The sequence below is a fragment of the Sabethes cyaneus genome, chromosome 2, assembly GCF_943734655.1.
Source record: "Sabethes cyaneus chromosome 2, idSabCyanKW18_F2, whole genome shotgun sequence".
NCBI classification, from domain to species: Eukaryota; Metazoa; Arthropoda; class Insecta; order Diptera; family Culicidae; genus Sabethes; species Sabethes cyaneus.
In genome coordinates, this window is record NC_071354.1 from 430,703 (window position 1) to 447,421 (window position 16,719).

The window sequence follows — 16,719 nt, forward strand, 5'->3', positions numbered from 1 at the left end:
ACTGCAGCAGAGAAATACGCAGACGTTTTCTTGCCGGAAGTCGTACTTACTACGGACTCCACAAGACCCTAAGGTCTGGTAAGGCTCACCCTCGTACCAAATATACCTACCATGTACCCAATGTACCAAAACGCTAAGAAGACCGTTAGTCCTCTACGGGCACGAAATGTGAACAATGCTCGTCGAGGACTTGAAAGGACTGGCCGTTTTTGAATGTCGTGTGCTTAGGACCATCTTTGGTGGTGTGAGAACGGTGTATGGAGGAGAAGGATGAACCATGGGCTGGCGCAGCTGTTCGGCGAACCCAGTATCCAGAAAGTTGCTAAAGCTGGAAGGGTAAAATGGGCGAGACATGTTGTGAGAATGCCGGACAACAATCCCGCAAAAATGATTTTCGCCTCGAATCCGGTTAGTACCAGATGCAGATGAGGGCAGCGTGCACGATGCTTAGACCAAGTGGAGCATAACCTGGAAAGTTTGGGACAGTCGAGAAATTGGAGACGGACATCCATGGACCAAGTTTGCTGGCGGAACATTATTATGCAGGTCAAATCCTGAGGGACATCGCACTAGGATAAGTAAGTAAGTATACCCGATTAGAAGATTCTAACAAAAATATTACAGAATTGTAATCCATGTTGCTATTTCTATCAAACTTTGTTATAAATGTGATAGAAAAACTTACGACACACCAAATGTTCTACCAAGATTCTATCTCGTTCTATTACTTATAACACGCTTTGCTATAATTTAATTATACAGCAGGATAGAATAGGCTGATTTTAGTAACTCATATATATATAAACTATAACTATATTAATATAAACTAGATCAAAGTATATCATAATTTGATAGATTTACTATATGCTTAGAGCAAATTTTGTTACAATTTTTGTTATTTTAACTACTAACGAGACCACCCAGATAACACAAGATTGTAATGGAAAGTCCACATTTAGTCGTATGCACGTCAATTTTACATTGAAATTGCATAATGATTAGAGTATGTCTGTCAAAACGAAATGTACAATAAGTAGTTTTTCTGTCATGCCTGCCCTCATATACAACTTATGGCTGTGAATTATAAAGCAGTATAGATGATTGTAAACAATCGGATATTGAGGAGTATAAAGCTGCGTGTTATAAAAACCGTTGTATAGAATGCAAAATAGAATTACAAATGATTGTCTAAATTTTTGCACGTATATTGCCTACATTTTGGTACTTATATGTTCTTATGTGGTGATATGATTTCGTATCTCTCAGTTGCAACCGAGATATATAAATCAAATTGATGTTTGCTGGCCAAGTTCATAACAAAACACAAAAGAGATTTTGTTATAAAATTACTTGTTATTTAGAACTCATCTTGTTATAAAACTGTTATTTTTATTTGTTCGGGTATGGCTAAGTTGTAACTCCCAAGTGAGTTGCTTCCCCGACAAACTTCAGCAGCACGAAACCCGGATTTTGTTGCAAGATCGGCGCGTTACTAGGCAAACAGGAGAGATTTCGCGATATAAGATTTTACACTGAAACGGCCAACTTCTTTCTAGTAAAGTGTTTTATTGTAACGTGTAGTGTGTTGATGGAGTGGTTCACGGGACTTCACTACTCACTGCTTCCTTCTGCGTGTTGATGGTAGCGGCTGAGTATGACCGGCGATCGCCCGCTGATATCCGCTGACGATGTGCAACCGATGCACATAGGAGTATTTGAACCAAAAAGTTGGCCATAAGTCCGAAATATGAAATGCATGATTTTTATTTATATGTAGTATCTGTAATCTCAGCATAGTGTACTAGTTACGTTAGTATGATTTTGAATTGAATTCATGCTTTTCTTCGCTCAGTAAGCGACCTATTTAGAACGCCATTCGGCAGTAAATTTTTTCGCTTTTAAAATGCGTTCTTTCGCTCGTTAGTGCAAAAACCTAAAAATCCGAGTGAAATAGTGTCTATTCACCATGGGTAAGTATTTATCAGCAAAGAAGAATGTTTTTCAATAGTTTTCATGTATAATTGCATAAAATAAATGAATGTCTTCGATACGAATGGTGATTACGAAACTTACCCCAAAAATAGTGGTAAGATCTTGATACTTTAATCAATGTTTTAGTAACCTTCCGAGCATGTCCCGGCAAAATTTCAATCACCATCAGATAGGTCAAACATCACAGAATATAGTAGAATCGAAAAATCTTCCGCATGGTTCCGCTTTGTCGTTTTTTAGACATTTAATTATTTTAAGGTAGGAGTCGTGCGGGTAAGACTGGCACAGGAGATAAGACCAGCACCAATAGAGTTTTACTAGAATGCATTAATCAATTGTGTTATTAAACACTCAACATATTTGTATTCATTATTTCAGATGTTTTAAAACAGATCGAGCTTACTAAATCGTCAAATATCAAAATAATAAAAAAAAAACGCGAGTGTCGCTGATGCGCAGCCCGTTGTAACTTTTCGCGAGTAGGTTTTAAGCTTTATTTCTCAGAAGAAGTTTCAAACTAAATTTTAAGTTTTTATATATTCTAGCTAGTATGGTTTTTCATCAGTGAGATTTAAGTAGAAATATGATTAATAAATTTATAAAAATCGTCTTCTTAAAAAACGTGCCATGGGAGTAAGACCGGCACCTTTCGAACGGGGTAAGAAAGGCATACTTGCAGGTCGCCGGCAACAGTCACAGTCTGCGTTTGTCTCGCCCTGAACCATTTGACACACTCATTCAAAGTCATTTATAGAGAATCAATTCAATGTTACGGAGAACCCTCCTTATGGTTAGCGTACATGTACCGTAGTAATGATTATCGTCCGATCAACAAATCAGTAAACTGACCATTTTCGTGGAGGTTAACGGAAGTTATTCGGCTCTGGGCATTAAGGTATATGATTTGACTTCTATTGGGTTTGCCATCGAGTTCTAGAGTGATTCGAGGAAGTACATGATGGGCTTAGTTAATTTTAAATTTCTTTTATTCTCATATTAGGTATGTATTCACGGTTTCAAACACTTTCGAAATTATAGTGTAAACTTCGGAAGGTATGTTTAAATTATTCTTAATAAAAAACAATATACTGTACTAAATAAAACTTTGGTAGGAAGTTTTCAAGAACACAATGCAACAGAGATGTTTTGAATAGACTTCTGCTTAGTTCGGATCCATTGCTTAGTAACTCAAGGCCGATACCAAGAAAAAAAAGCAAACCTTTTTCGACCGAAACGTTGAATATGTTGGAGGTAAATCAATTTCAAACTGAGGAACATGAGAAATGCAGCGACTATGAAACAGAAGACTAGAATGTGATGCTTCTATACGTATACGTACACACCTACACATTTACATACATACATACACTTTTACATCACACATACACCTCTACTAGCTCACATACATACAGAAACACATACATACACACATCCCAACACCTAATAAATGGTTATGTTCTTAATCGGTTTTTTACAAATATAAGAGAAAGACACGAATTGCACTTTACAGGGGATTAGTTGGCAATTTCTTGAACTTAATATGCAGAATTAGGAAATATTTAATTTCTGATCATGTTTTATCAATATCGACTGGAAAAAAGCAATTTAGAATTTTGGCCAGCTTTTTGGGGCAAATACTCCTATGTGCGATGTAGACACTGGCGTGCTCCCTGCCGACTGGCAAAATGGCGTCGACTATGCTCTTAACGGATGGCGAATGGGCGACCTGGAAAGGCATTCCAGGTGAGTTCTTTCAGGCGCTTCCTTCGTTGTCAGAAATCGGCTGGCAACGGGCGATTCCGACTTTCGCGAGATCGAGAAGGGGATCCTTTGCTGTTACGACCGCGGAGGAGGACCAATCGCTGGTCTTTTGCGGATTAGGCGTAGCCAACCGTCAAGTTGCCTATGCCGAAACTAGTGTAAAGTGCCTTCGGTTGCTCGCAAGCTTCCGGAAACGCGATCGCCAATCGCAAAACAACAGTGTGAATAAAATACACTAAAAGGTACCAAAAGGTCCTAAGGGTGGAAAATTTACCCTTTTAACAAAATCATCCGGTATTTAAGTTTAATATTTCCGCTTTTGTTACCTGAATGCTTGGATTAGGGTCTCGGATGTTGATTCTCTTTAAAGATCTTCAATTTGGCACTTGGGCACTAATAAAACTTTTGGATTCTAGCACTTCTACTACACTCGCTCGCCTGAATTGAAATGGCTGTTCGCGCATTGTCGAGAACTCCCCATAGTCTTTTTGATTTTGGTGGTTTGTCGACCGCATTGTATATTGTGCCGTTACCCGTTTACCCATCGGTGTTGTTGCGTGTGTTTGAAGTGCATTAATGTTTAGTACTAATATTCAAAAGAGGTGACCGTTTAACAGATGACATGTATACCAATATTAAAAAAACATTTGATTTAACTGTTTAATTTAAACTATTTGTTTGGTTAATCTCATAGTTTTTGAATTTGTGAATTTTGAAATTGTGTTTTATTTTGTAATCTTGGATTACGTTCAAACTTTAAGCAAACTTTATTTCGCATAATGGTCATTCAACTTTGCTGTACGGTACGCAAGTTTTTACCCCTAACACGAACCATTTGGTTCCATGTCGTCTCAACTTTTTATGTTTCAATCAGCCATCTGCAATCTGCCATGTAAAGCGTTGGTTCCTTCGCAGCTTACCTTAACGACTACGTTTAACAACGAATGACTATACATAAGGCAATACGGTGGGAAGCACTCAACCGTCTTAAAACGTTCCCTTGGGATGTGCCAACTTTTCAATAAACAGCAGCAATTTATCAATTTCAATTTAAATAGGGTCAGATTTATCAGAGGCAGAGTAGATTGTTAGCAGAAAATGGAAACAAAACAAAGCCAATTCTAAATGAATGCATGGAAACGCAATTCTAAAAACCAGAAACATTGACGATGACAGGGAGATCTCGAAATGCAATGTGATGCGGTTAGAGTAGTATGAACGAAACAACGTTAGATCGAAAATGGGAAACTACCAAATCTTGAAAAATGGCAATAAACGTGAATACGGTATTTCATTATCAAGATAAAAGCTCTTTCATTATTTGTGATTATGTATTCTAAGATCTCCGTTTCTCCAACAGGGGGAAAAATACGGCAACCGACGGCAAAAAACGCAATATGCGCTTGTTGAGATAACAAACAGCCCTGAATTCCAATGGAGGAATGGTCGTGACACTGTTTGGAAAATAAAATATTTTCGTATCGCCATGTAGATACGTGACTGGTAGCTAGCAATGGATGCACTTCAGTTTAGGGAAACTAAAGAAAAACTGAGAAAAGAAATGAGTGACAGTGTTTCAACGCAACCCAATAAAATAGCAGAAATCAATCATTGTCCGTTCCACTATTAGTCAGTTTTTCAGTTTTGATTCCATTGTTTCGTCCTAAGAACTCAAGCTTATAATTTTGTTTTTACCTGAGATTTTGAAATGATTTATTTATGAAATGAGTATTAACAAGAATCTTATCTTTTCGCTAAAGTATACTTTTATTTAATGACAAAGGCATAGATGTGATGAAATCGTTGTAAAAAAGACTTCGAAATACAACCGAATTACAAACAATTTCGTGCAACTTTAATAAGAAGAATAGTACTTCTACATAGGCTGTGAACCATCTCGCGAAATTTTTAACTTTTTGGTTAAAATTTGACAGTTTGATGGTTTTTCAAAAATAACCCTGCTCGGGAGCATGGTTAGTTTTGACACTTCGGTGGTTCGCTTCTGAGAGCCAATAAGATATACCACAGGTGAGGAAAGAGCTTTGATGTATTTCACTGATTTTTTCTTGAATTTTTTTTTTCACCAATGTAAATTTTGATGTTTAACATATAACAAATTTGTTTATTCAACCCGAAATGAAATAAGATAAATTTTATCCATCAAATAGTAGCAAATGAACACCAAAAATTCATCCAATCCCAACCTGGACTGAATAAATAAATTCGCTGTTATAGAAACATATCTTCATCCTCACCTTATATATGCTCTCATTGAGTAAAACAACTATCAATCTGTCAAATATGAAATGGTTCGCAATCTGAACTGATTTTAACCACTCGAGGAGAAATAACTATCGAACTGTCAAATTTTAACTAAAAAGTTAAAAATTTCGCGAAATGGTTCACAGCCATAGTAGATCAGATATACTGTACGTGACTTTTGATGGTGCCACAAGTACGCTATTTGTTTTGGTAATAATAATGGTTCAATTCATTTTTATAGATTAAGCATAAGCATATAATACCGCCAGTGTACTGCTATTCCATTGCTGATCAAGGCCGAAAATTGCAAAATTACTGGAAATGCCTGCTTTGGACATCACGCCATTCCTCAATGAACAACCTTATCAGGTCCCTGCATGCGGATATCGTAAAATGTCTAATCTATCTCGGTGAATGAGTTGCTTCTTCGTATCGGTATATGATGTGATATCGTAGCGGTAATACTCATTCAGTCTCTGAACAACGAATACCATTCTTTTATTGATCAGTAAACAATAGGGGTATTCACGTAGCGCTTGGTGTCTAACTTATTCGATGTATGTAGTATGTATATTTAATCAAATATTTACTAGCTCGGTTTTCCAGTCAGGCACTCTGAGACGACAGCCACATCAGGGGAATAGGGACCTTCAGCTTACAACATACTGTACCTGAGAATTTACCAAATTATAGAAAATTGGAGAAGAAATCGATCTGGATTATTAGCAATGACCTTTTGCCGTTAGGAATATAAAATTTCAATCGCGAAGTCTTCAGGCACCATTCCCAAGCAACATTGTGAGTTTTATTGTACTCTTATGGTGGTTTTCATGACCATTTTTGGTCCCAAATGCCATCTTAAGAGTGTAATAAAACCCAAAATGTTACTTGGGCGCAATAAGCTCAGATGTTCAATTACAGTTTCAGTTTTTGCAGGAATTTCACAATTTATGCAATTTTTCCTTCGGAAAATACGAGTTTAGTGCATTTAGTGTTAGCTTAAGTTTAAAAACTGGCGGACACGGACTTGTGTCTCGCTGTCTGTGCACAAAGTGTAACTTTTCGCTTCTTCACAATGAGTAGAGCTGCTGTAACAGTTGTGAAATCCATCCATACAAAGGAAAAGAAATCAAAAATCAAAATCGAATGTTGCCATATCCACCATTCGCTCGTATGAAATTGTACATTCGTATGAAATGCAGTGGTGTTTTTTGAAATATTAACACTTTACTACTCCTCAATGAGCGGGTCGCTCAGTTTGCAGATTGGTCGTTGAGCCGTCTGTACTAAGAGAGAGTGAAGGCAAAGCAAAACGGAGAAGAACGAATTATGTTGAAACTTAGCAAGGTGCAAATATTCCTGTTCTCTTTTTTGCTCTGAGGAGGAATCATTCCTGGGTGGACATATGCGCACCTACTGAATTTTCAAAATTAGGTAATACAAAAAATATCTTTGCATTCGCATCCTAATATTAGTGTGCAGCGTCAGTGCTAAGAAACGCGCCCGTATTACGTTGCATAAAGTATAAGGCTGACATTAACCCCAATTTTGGTAACAGTTTAACATTGACAAAAGCTTCCGCGACCGCGAAAGTTTTACTTCTCGATTCTGTTTTCCCCGGTATGGAAAGTTTATTTTTCTTGCCATTTCATAGGCGACCAAAAGTGTTTGCTACAGAGACTATAGATTGCAGAGGCGACTTGGAACTCAAAAACCGCGAAATTTTGAATCAAAACGAAGAGTTACCTTTATTTGTGATGGTACTCTTACTGATTATAACAGTGTCTTCTAACTGAGATTCGAACATACGGCGACTGATTTGTTAAGGTTTTAGGCCTATCGAAAAGACCGAGGCATCTGTCTCAAACATCTATTAATATTAGCGATCAATATATTTGAAATCTGTTTCTGTTTTTATTAATAGCGTCCTAGATTCGAGAAGCATAATAATTCATCATTCTCTCATTGGAACAACCAACCGACTAGTAGCAAACGCTTGAGTAGCAAGCAGTTTCCTGTTAGGCTGTAGAAAAGTTTCCCGTGCTTCAATTTCTACTGTGATCGCGTTCCGTTTCCGAGCAAAACACTCACCATAATTCATGATGAAAATCAGCAGAAATATCACGAGGCACATCATCGATCTAATACTCTTCCTCATTTTCAGCCTTTTCGTCTCTTCCTGCGCCGTCGTTGGTGCTCCACAACTGCCGTGTCCGTTAGAGTCCGAATCGGATATCCTGTCGGTGAATGAAGAAAAAATATAAGAAAAATTATTAATGAAATGTAGTGCTTCTTGATGCCAACTTTGAATACATTCAGTGTTCACATGTATGAGTGCAGCAAATTCCTCTTAATGATATATTGCCCGAAAATAGCAAGTCTAGGAATAAACTTCATATTTTTTAAGAGGAAAAAAGGCAGATAGAACAACACGCTGGTATAAAATCACGCCAGTGAGACTCAGCGGAATCATTAGCTGTATATAATTGATTAATTCCGAGTGTTTGTGAATGGCATGCGCCCGTTGTTGGCTAGTTTTTAAACCCCAGGCGAATAGTATAGTTAAAGCCATTGGCGGAACTAGGGGGGGTTAGGGGGCTAAGCCCCCCCCCCCTAAGAAAGATTTAGCCCCCCCTAGAAAAATCGACTTGGTCGACCAATAAAATGGTCGAAAAAAATGCCGGGGGCTATAGCTAGAAATGAGCGCTACCTCCGCCAATGGTTAAAGCAACTACTTCCTTAATTGTAGCTGCCTTCACGGGTGGGATTTACCAAAAGAGAATATTTATTAGCGCGTGTAGAGGCAAAAATATATTTTTTTCATATTACTCGCTACAAATTAATGAAAACCTCTTAACACTAAAACTACTATAGTGGTTTAAAGATTATATCTACAGCTTATTTAAGCTATTAGCGATTTTAGGTACCCCGGATTTTGTCTACCATTTGCGTTCGTGTTTTCTACCTTTTTCCCAAATTGTCATGTCAACCACGCGGTATGAAAATTTGGAAGGTTTCATGAATATTTCTTTGTATTTTATAGTTAACTATATGGCATCTGTCCTATGTATTTATACGCAGAATATGCATAAAAATATTAGTATCAAATATGTTGTAATTATTTTGTAATGTATTTTTTTAAAAGTTCGTAGTACTCCTTGTGAGGGTTTTCTATGCCATCTATGCCAGCTTTTCAGAAAAAAAATTGGACCGAAGTCAATTTATTTTATTGATTGCAAAAATTTTAAATATTTAAATTTTATTTTAAATATTCGTTTTTTGTGTTTTAATGGTGTGTAGATACAAAAGACCCCTATTTTTTATATTGTTGATGCAATGCTAAGAGTTGTTTTTAAAAAGATATAAAAAAATCAGATATGCAACATTTTTGGTTTTTAAATACTTTTTTAAATGAAAGCTGCAAAAATACAATGGATTTGCATAGTGTTATGTGTTACGCATGTGAAAACAAAAACCATGCGTTTCCATTGCACTTAGGCCCATTATTTCTTTACAAAATTATGCCTCAAACAACAAATTATTCATTTTAAACTTTTGACATACTTTGACAAAAACTCCCAGCTTTCGCAGAAAAATATAAATACTGGGAGTTTCGTTAGTCTGTAGTTTCCGATGATGATTTTGTAATTTTTCGATAGACTAATCTCAAGTTTTTTAGTCTTGACCTTGAAATGCGGTCATACATATATATTAATATTACCCATCGTTTCAAAAAATATTAATTTTTCGATCATAAAAAACATATTTTTTCATGAAAAAACACTTGAAAGAAACTCATGTTTTGATTTTCTGTCAAAAACATTTAACTGGAGAAGCACCAGGTATGAAATAACCCAATTTCTCTTTTTTGCTTTTCAGGTCTAACGCTCTACTAAGCTATTTTTTTAAATTGAAATAAGGTATGTAAAGCATGAAATCTGCTTTGAACACATTTTCCACATTGTCAATTAAAAATAAATTTTGTATGTGGTTTTAAGGCTCTAAAAGCGAAGACCATCTGCAGACGACCTTACCCGTCAGAGGATTAAATATATTTTCCTGTAAAAATGGTAAAACAGAATGGTTTTACAATACTGTGACAATAAGCGAAAACTTGTGGGGGTTAAATTGACCTTTTCTCGGTCGTTTTAGTGGTAATAAAGTACCAATATCAGACAATAATAAAATGCATAGTATTCCACGTAACTTGAACCAATTCTTACAAAAACAAACTTTTCATCTAAGCATTTCCAATAAACATTATGAACGGCCGCTGAAAACATATCAGAAGTATTAATAAACCTCACTGAGAAAACAAACCCCGTTTAAATAAGTATATATAAGTGCTACAAGAAACAATAGCCGTAAATGGCATCTTGGGTTGGTGCGCACTACGTTTCCATGTCGGTATTCGAAACCGTCGATAGAAGGCATGAACTGTTCACTTGAGAATATAGCAAGGAGTGAGTTTCTTAAAGCTTACTCATCCAAACCGAGCAGATCCAATGTATCGACAACGCTAGAACAAACCAAACCCCACCCACCTAGCAAATGCAGTTGTTTTCCGTTCTGTTGTACGCAATGAACACTACATACTCATACCCAGCATGCAATCTTGAAATATTAATAATAACACACCAATTATATACTTCGAAAAGTTTTCATATTAACAACTACAGGAACTTTCTACATTCATATACCAATCTTGAACGCTGCATCTCCGGATCACAGCTTGAAACCGGGTGAGATTGTCTAGTGCTCTACGCGCTGGCAAATGAGTATTCGTTGGAGAAAGGTAACAGGTACCCACCCTCACTCGCCTTAGTTAAGCATACGTAGAGAGAGCCCTGGGCATTCCGGCCTAAGCTACAGGCGACTATATGAGTAAACGGAAGATCAGATCAACCCAACCATAGCCTAAGCAGTCAAGTGGAAACAACAGCAATAACCCGCCTGTCCAGAACATACACTGTGCGAAGCTGCGGTGGTTTCGGAAGGGAGGTATTGAAGTAATGAAAGTTATCGTGGTAAAATTTACAGAAGCGAAAATATGGGATTTGGGCTACAAATCTTACAAATTTTGTACCTAATAACTATAAAGAAATAAAAGTTTTAAAAAATTTCTTTGCAGACCGTTTTTGTAGTCCAAGTATATTGAACGTTTATGACTTTAATGTTTATCCTTTTCAAGACAGATTTTTTTGGTCTTTACGAAGACCAAACAGAAATTGTAAAGATTTAAAATTTTTAATTCTTTGAAAACTTTATACAAATTATGTAAAGTTTTTTTTCGTAAAATTAATCAAATGCTTAATCGACACCCTTGATGCCGTAAATGCTGTCCCGGGAAAAATGAATGGTAAGAACAACTGGAATCATAAACTGTTTCCTTCTACCTGATTGCGAGCCGAGGAAGAACTTTTAGTTGCTGCCTGTCGTGGAGCTAGCAATTTGCAATCCGAAAAAGACAAGGGGGGCGTATGGGTATGCTACGTTCTCAAATGTGACTCGGACAAAGTTTCCGGTTCTCGATGAAGATGCTTGATACCAATGATTTTGAAGCTCGTCGCTAGAAGGTAAAATTTTACTTGTTTGTCTTCCCTGCAGCGGTATTGCTGTAAACAGCAGGATGGCGCCAGAAGGACGGAATATAATGTTTGGAATAAATTTAGAATTTAATTTTCTACTTTCAGATGAACGTACGGCGATTTACTGATCAACTTTAAGGTAATTTTTATTCCGTTACGGGTAGTTTATCCTGCTCGGGCCAGCAACAGCTTGTGATTTTAGTTTGAAACATTATGCACAGGAAGCAGACTTGCATATGTTTTCAGTGCTATACGATGGAAAGGATGTAGGAACACACAAACACATACACCAATATATTCACAAACATTCTAGCTCATGCTACAGAATGCAGCAGCAGTTCAGTTAGTGTGAAGTCGGGAAACAGAAATAATTCATTTCAAATTAAAGGATGTAGATTATTAGTAATTGTGGATACGACTCTTACTGGGAATATGAATATATTTTGCTGCAGGGTACATTGAGAGACGAGCCTGGCATGCATAGTTTTGCGCCCTGAACTTCAATATTAAAATACAGTCAATTTTTTGCGCTAAGGATGTGCTCCTGAAAGCAAAAATGTATTATTAAACAAATTCGTGTCACAGAAACATAAGCAATTATAAACAATTTAATAGTTCACACATGTTGATTAAGCCTTTTGATACTAGCGTACAGAATGGATATTAATAATAATTTATTTAAGTCTAAAAATTAAGACGATGACTTCTTTTCACCCCATGCTATGAGCCGGGTGTGTTTGAGGCTTTCGGTTAATGTTATTGTGTAAAATTTTGAATGTTGTGCTATTATTTTCAGGTTCCATACAAAAAAAAAATATTTTATTTTGAATACTTATGCATAACAATGCTGGTCGTTTATTAAACTTACGAAAATACTGCAAAAATTTAAGCATTTTACTCAGTTTAGTCACAATATTTTATTCCGCTATCGAGAGCACCAATAATATTGTAGCACATGTATTTAGCCTGTAATATGGAAGCCAACCGAATAAAGCAATTACCAGGCTTTACTCTGAATGTTCGGTTAATTACCTTTTTCGGGAAATATTCACGAGTTTGGGCTATCCAAATGTTATGCTGAGCGTCTGACTACTAAAGGAAAGTACTTGTTCGTTGCTACTGAAACATTGACTTACACGTGCGGAGTATACACCACCTTCAGGGGCTTACCGGTAACCACTGAAGAGCAGTTTTCCACCGGGAAATTCATTAGTGACCGGATTGTGAATTCTCTTTGAACACACCATATGTTATGCATTGAGTGGGGAATGTAATCCAGCTGAAGTATTCCTGGAAGTGCACGAAGGCTGGTAACGAGATGCACTTCAGCTTCTGCTCTCTGAAGCAAGTTAATTGGATAAATGAAACGAGAGGATCAGCTTCGGCGATAGCGGTTGCAATGTGGTGAGCTGGACAGTCGGTACCGACGACGAACGTGGGAGCCGAGACAAGTTTTCCGAATGTTTGAATAAATTTAACTATTTAATGAGCTTGTTATTTGCGGAAACCTCAGCCCCGAAGGGACAGGCACTGTCGTTGGTGCTGTTTTGGTATATGACTACTGGAAAATTGCTAAAGGATTCTTCTGAGCGCTAGGGAGTGAGCGAATGTTCCACTTGAATTTGAAACGAGAACCAAAACAGTTGTAGCTATGGTTGCAGGTTGCAAAAGATTTATGGTTTAGGGTTGTGTTATACAATCCATTTTATTAAGTCAAGTATGCAATTTTCCACGAATTCTGGATCCCGTCGATATGCGGATTTTGTTTGGTGTCTAATTATAACAAGTGTTGTACACAACAATTGCGCTTACCAGTACGAAGGTCCTATAGATGATAATAATAGTCAAGCTGATGGTATATTCATTTTAAGTAATATTATTCCGTACTCCGGGGGTTCTGTTGGATGTGGGATTTTGAGCGCAGCAGAGATTGAAAGCTGAAGTTGAAAGTTGAAAACATATTGCGTGGTAGTGTCAGGGAAGCAGGATACAGATATGCAATTTAACCTTTCCGCTACGTCACGCATCTGTCGTTGCTCTGAATTCTCACTGAGTCCATATTGTGAAGCGACGAGGCAAATAAAAATGAGTTTCGCATTCACAATGGAAGAATTATCAGCAGTATGGTATGTTATGTCACTAAATTCACACTTATAGTAAGAAAAGCAGCTCGTTCTTCAGACATACGATGGCTTCAGTGCGCGACTCTCATCGCTACGTAGAGTTGAAATACTACCAATGGGTGTCTTTAATCAAATATACTATATTAACAATATAGTTCACTTCGCAAAATCTCATATATATCCGAAAAGACGCAAAAGTAACACCCTCTTGCGGACAAAAAGGTGACTAAAAGCTTTTTGTAACAAACATTTTTAAGCGTGCAACCAATGCATAAGTAAAAGGTGCGGTAGATTGAATATGCTATCTCTAACCCTATGACGTCATTCTTCTAAATTGTAACATTAGATATAAAAATTAATTGTGAATACTAGAAACTATCCAGGTTTTTACGAACCATAATGTCGGACGTGTACGTAATAGTTGAACAACATTTTTGACATTTCAGTAGCGTGCAGGAATCAACTAAAAACAATTAATTTATAATTGTCATAATTTTTCATTCATGCTCTGTTGTATTAACCCTTGACGTTTGTTATCAGGAATGAAAAAAATTGGATTCATGAAATGTAGGGAACAAATCAGACTACTTTTGCTGATTGACGGTTTGCGACAAAACCTTGCCCACGTATCCGTTTGCCTAATGGTATTTTATTATAACATAACTGGAAATCGAAATAGTTTACCTTTTGATAGAATTAATTCGGAAAAAGAAAACAGTGGAGGGAGTTTCATTTAATATGTATATACGACCCGTTTCACAAATTTAGCATATGAACAATAAGAAAACTAACCGGATTAGTTTGTTACATGAAAAATTGACAAAAGTCTTGGTTTTAGCGATCCAACCAAATGTTTAAATTGTAGCAACGTTTTTATTTTAAACCGTCTAGTCAATTTTCACTTAATACGCCGCTACGAAAATAAGGTGCTGCCACCAGTAAATGTTTAGTCTTCAAAACAAGCAAGGTCAGGAAATCATTAAAGAGTGTGAGGAACAGAAAGATTTTTGACAATAATTCTTCATTTACACTCACATATCTCAATAGAGTTAACAAAAAGGCGAATGCCGCAGATGTAAACAAAACGCGTGAGTTATTTTTTGCTGGACGAGCCTAGCAAAATCAACTCTCAAATGGTTTTTTACGCTTGCGGCATTCGCCCTTTTATTGATTCTATCTTCATATGCGCAACTCCATGAGTGTAAAAGGGATGATGGAGAATTGAATTAAATTGAATTGAAGATAGAACCAGCAAACCAGAGAATGTGGCAAACGTTAACAAACCGAGCGAGAGCTGATTTTCTTATACTGGTCCAGCAGAAAATAACTCATCCGTTTGGGTTACATTTGTGACATTCGCCCTTTTGTTAATTCTATCTAGAAATGGCTAAACTCTATACTGAAAGTTGAGTTGTTTCCGATAGACGTGTTCAATTTACGGTGTACTTTGGTAACCTTTTATGCCGCAATGGCGCTAGTAGTCGTGTCTTCAGGATTATAGAGGAGTGAACTATATTGTTAATATAGTATATTTGCTTTAATGTAAGAATAATCTAGATCAAGCGCTTGTAAACATTGAAAACATAGCACAGTTACTGTGCAACATATTTTCTTGGTTTAGTACATTTTTTTTGTTAGATTATAGTCACTTTAACAGCCTGGGTCATTCGTGACCTCTGCGGAGTTGGGATTTGAACCCGGGTGCTCGGCGTGAGAGGCGTGAATGCTAACCAATACGCGGGGACCTACCCCCGGTTTAGTACATTGAATTTAGCTAAATACACGGAATAAACAATAATAGATATCCACTGGTCTGTTTTAACAGTGAATCATAATGAGACACGTGACATGAGCGACTAATTTTACATCACGACATCCCTCCGCTTCATCACATCGCACTATAAGCGTCCACAGCATATATTAACTGCTCAAACAATAGCAAATAGCAGCAGTATGTTACTATCAAACGACTCATTGACATTTTCTAATAGGTATAGCTAGTAAAATTAGGAGACACTCTTTTCTATTTGAAAATGTCCCTTATTACGGTCAGTGAAATGTTGTTTTGTTGCTGCTATATTCATAATACTTCCATTAACTCAGATTGTACAAAGTGGAAATTGTTGAAGTAGATCTTACGCTTCAGGTTTACCCAGAAATTCTCGATGGGACGCAGCTGAGGGCCGTTGGGCGGGTTCTTCGACTTTGATATTCAGCCGCTCCATCTCCTCCAACGATCGCTTCTAGTAGTGGGACAACGCCAGATTTGGCCAGAACACCGTATCTTCGCCCCTATGGTATTTCTTGATGAACGACTGTAACCGTTGTTACAAATTCTCCTTAGGATTTTTTAAATGTGCTATTTTTTAATAACTGTTGTATTTCCATGTTCTTAATTGTTAGTAGGGTTAAGTAATAAAAAAGAAATATGTTTGTTAAGTTGTTAGTAGGTTAGTAAGAAACACAAAACATAAATTGTTAGTTAGAAAGTTCAGTCCTGAAGGGGGTGGGCATAGTTAGCAGCGAAAGGAGAAGAAAATGGTGGGTGGTAACGAAAGGGCAAAGACATAATAGAAAAACCGCCAAATGGTCAGATATGTAGCGACGTTCGTTCGTGTGTGAAAGAAGTGAGCGGAAGAGAAAAGTTGTTTGCTAAAAGTAGTCAAAACTAGTTGAATACGGCAAAATTATTCAGGGCCTTTTGTATTGGCATTTTGGTTCGGATTCTAATCCAATTGTCGATCCCTCACACGCACACGAGTCGGCCTAGGTGGTGAACACCATCTACGCCTAACCATAAAGGTGACCAGGCACCGACCGCGGAATCCTCGGGCAGAAGCCCCTAATCGTAAAAGAGGACCCTTTTCGGTATCGGTATCGTCCGTGGCCCACCGATCGAGTCAACGAAGGAAGACGTCGAAGAAGAAAGCCATTCCCTGACAAGCCAGTCCGTCATTGCAATTTGCTGGAATGCCAGCAAACTGTAACAATAG

At 37.2% G+C, this 16,719-nt stretch overlaps 1 protein-coding gene across 1 annotated transcript in view; it reads right to left on the reverse strand.

Annotated features, from left to right (window-relative positions):
- Nucleotides 1-13,732, reverse strand: part of LOC128738637 (limbic system-associated membrane protein) — a 63,423-nt gene extending 49,691 nt beyond the window's left edge. Inside the window, exons 1-3 of the mRNA XM_053833930.1 lie at nucleotides 13,611-13,732; nucleotides 13,416-13,540; nucleotides 8,107-8,252 (exon numbers count right to left, since the gene is read on the reverse strand). Of these exons, the coding sequence (XP_053689905.1) occupies nucleotides 8,107-8,173 (67 nt within the window). The 5' untranslated portion in view covers nucleotides 8,174-8,252; nucleotides 13,416-13,540; nucleotides 13,611-13,732. The remainder of the gene's footprint in view (nucleotides 1-8,106; nucleotides 8,253-13,415; nucleotides 13,541-13,610) is intronic.
- Between the last annotated feature and the right edge of the window lie 2,987 nt (nucleotides 13,733-16,719).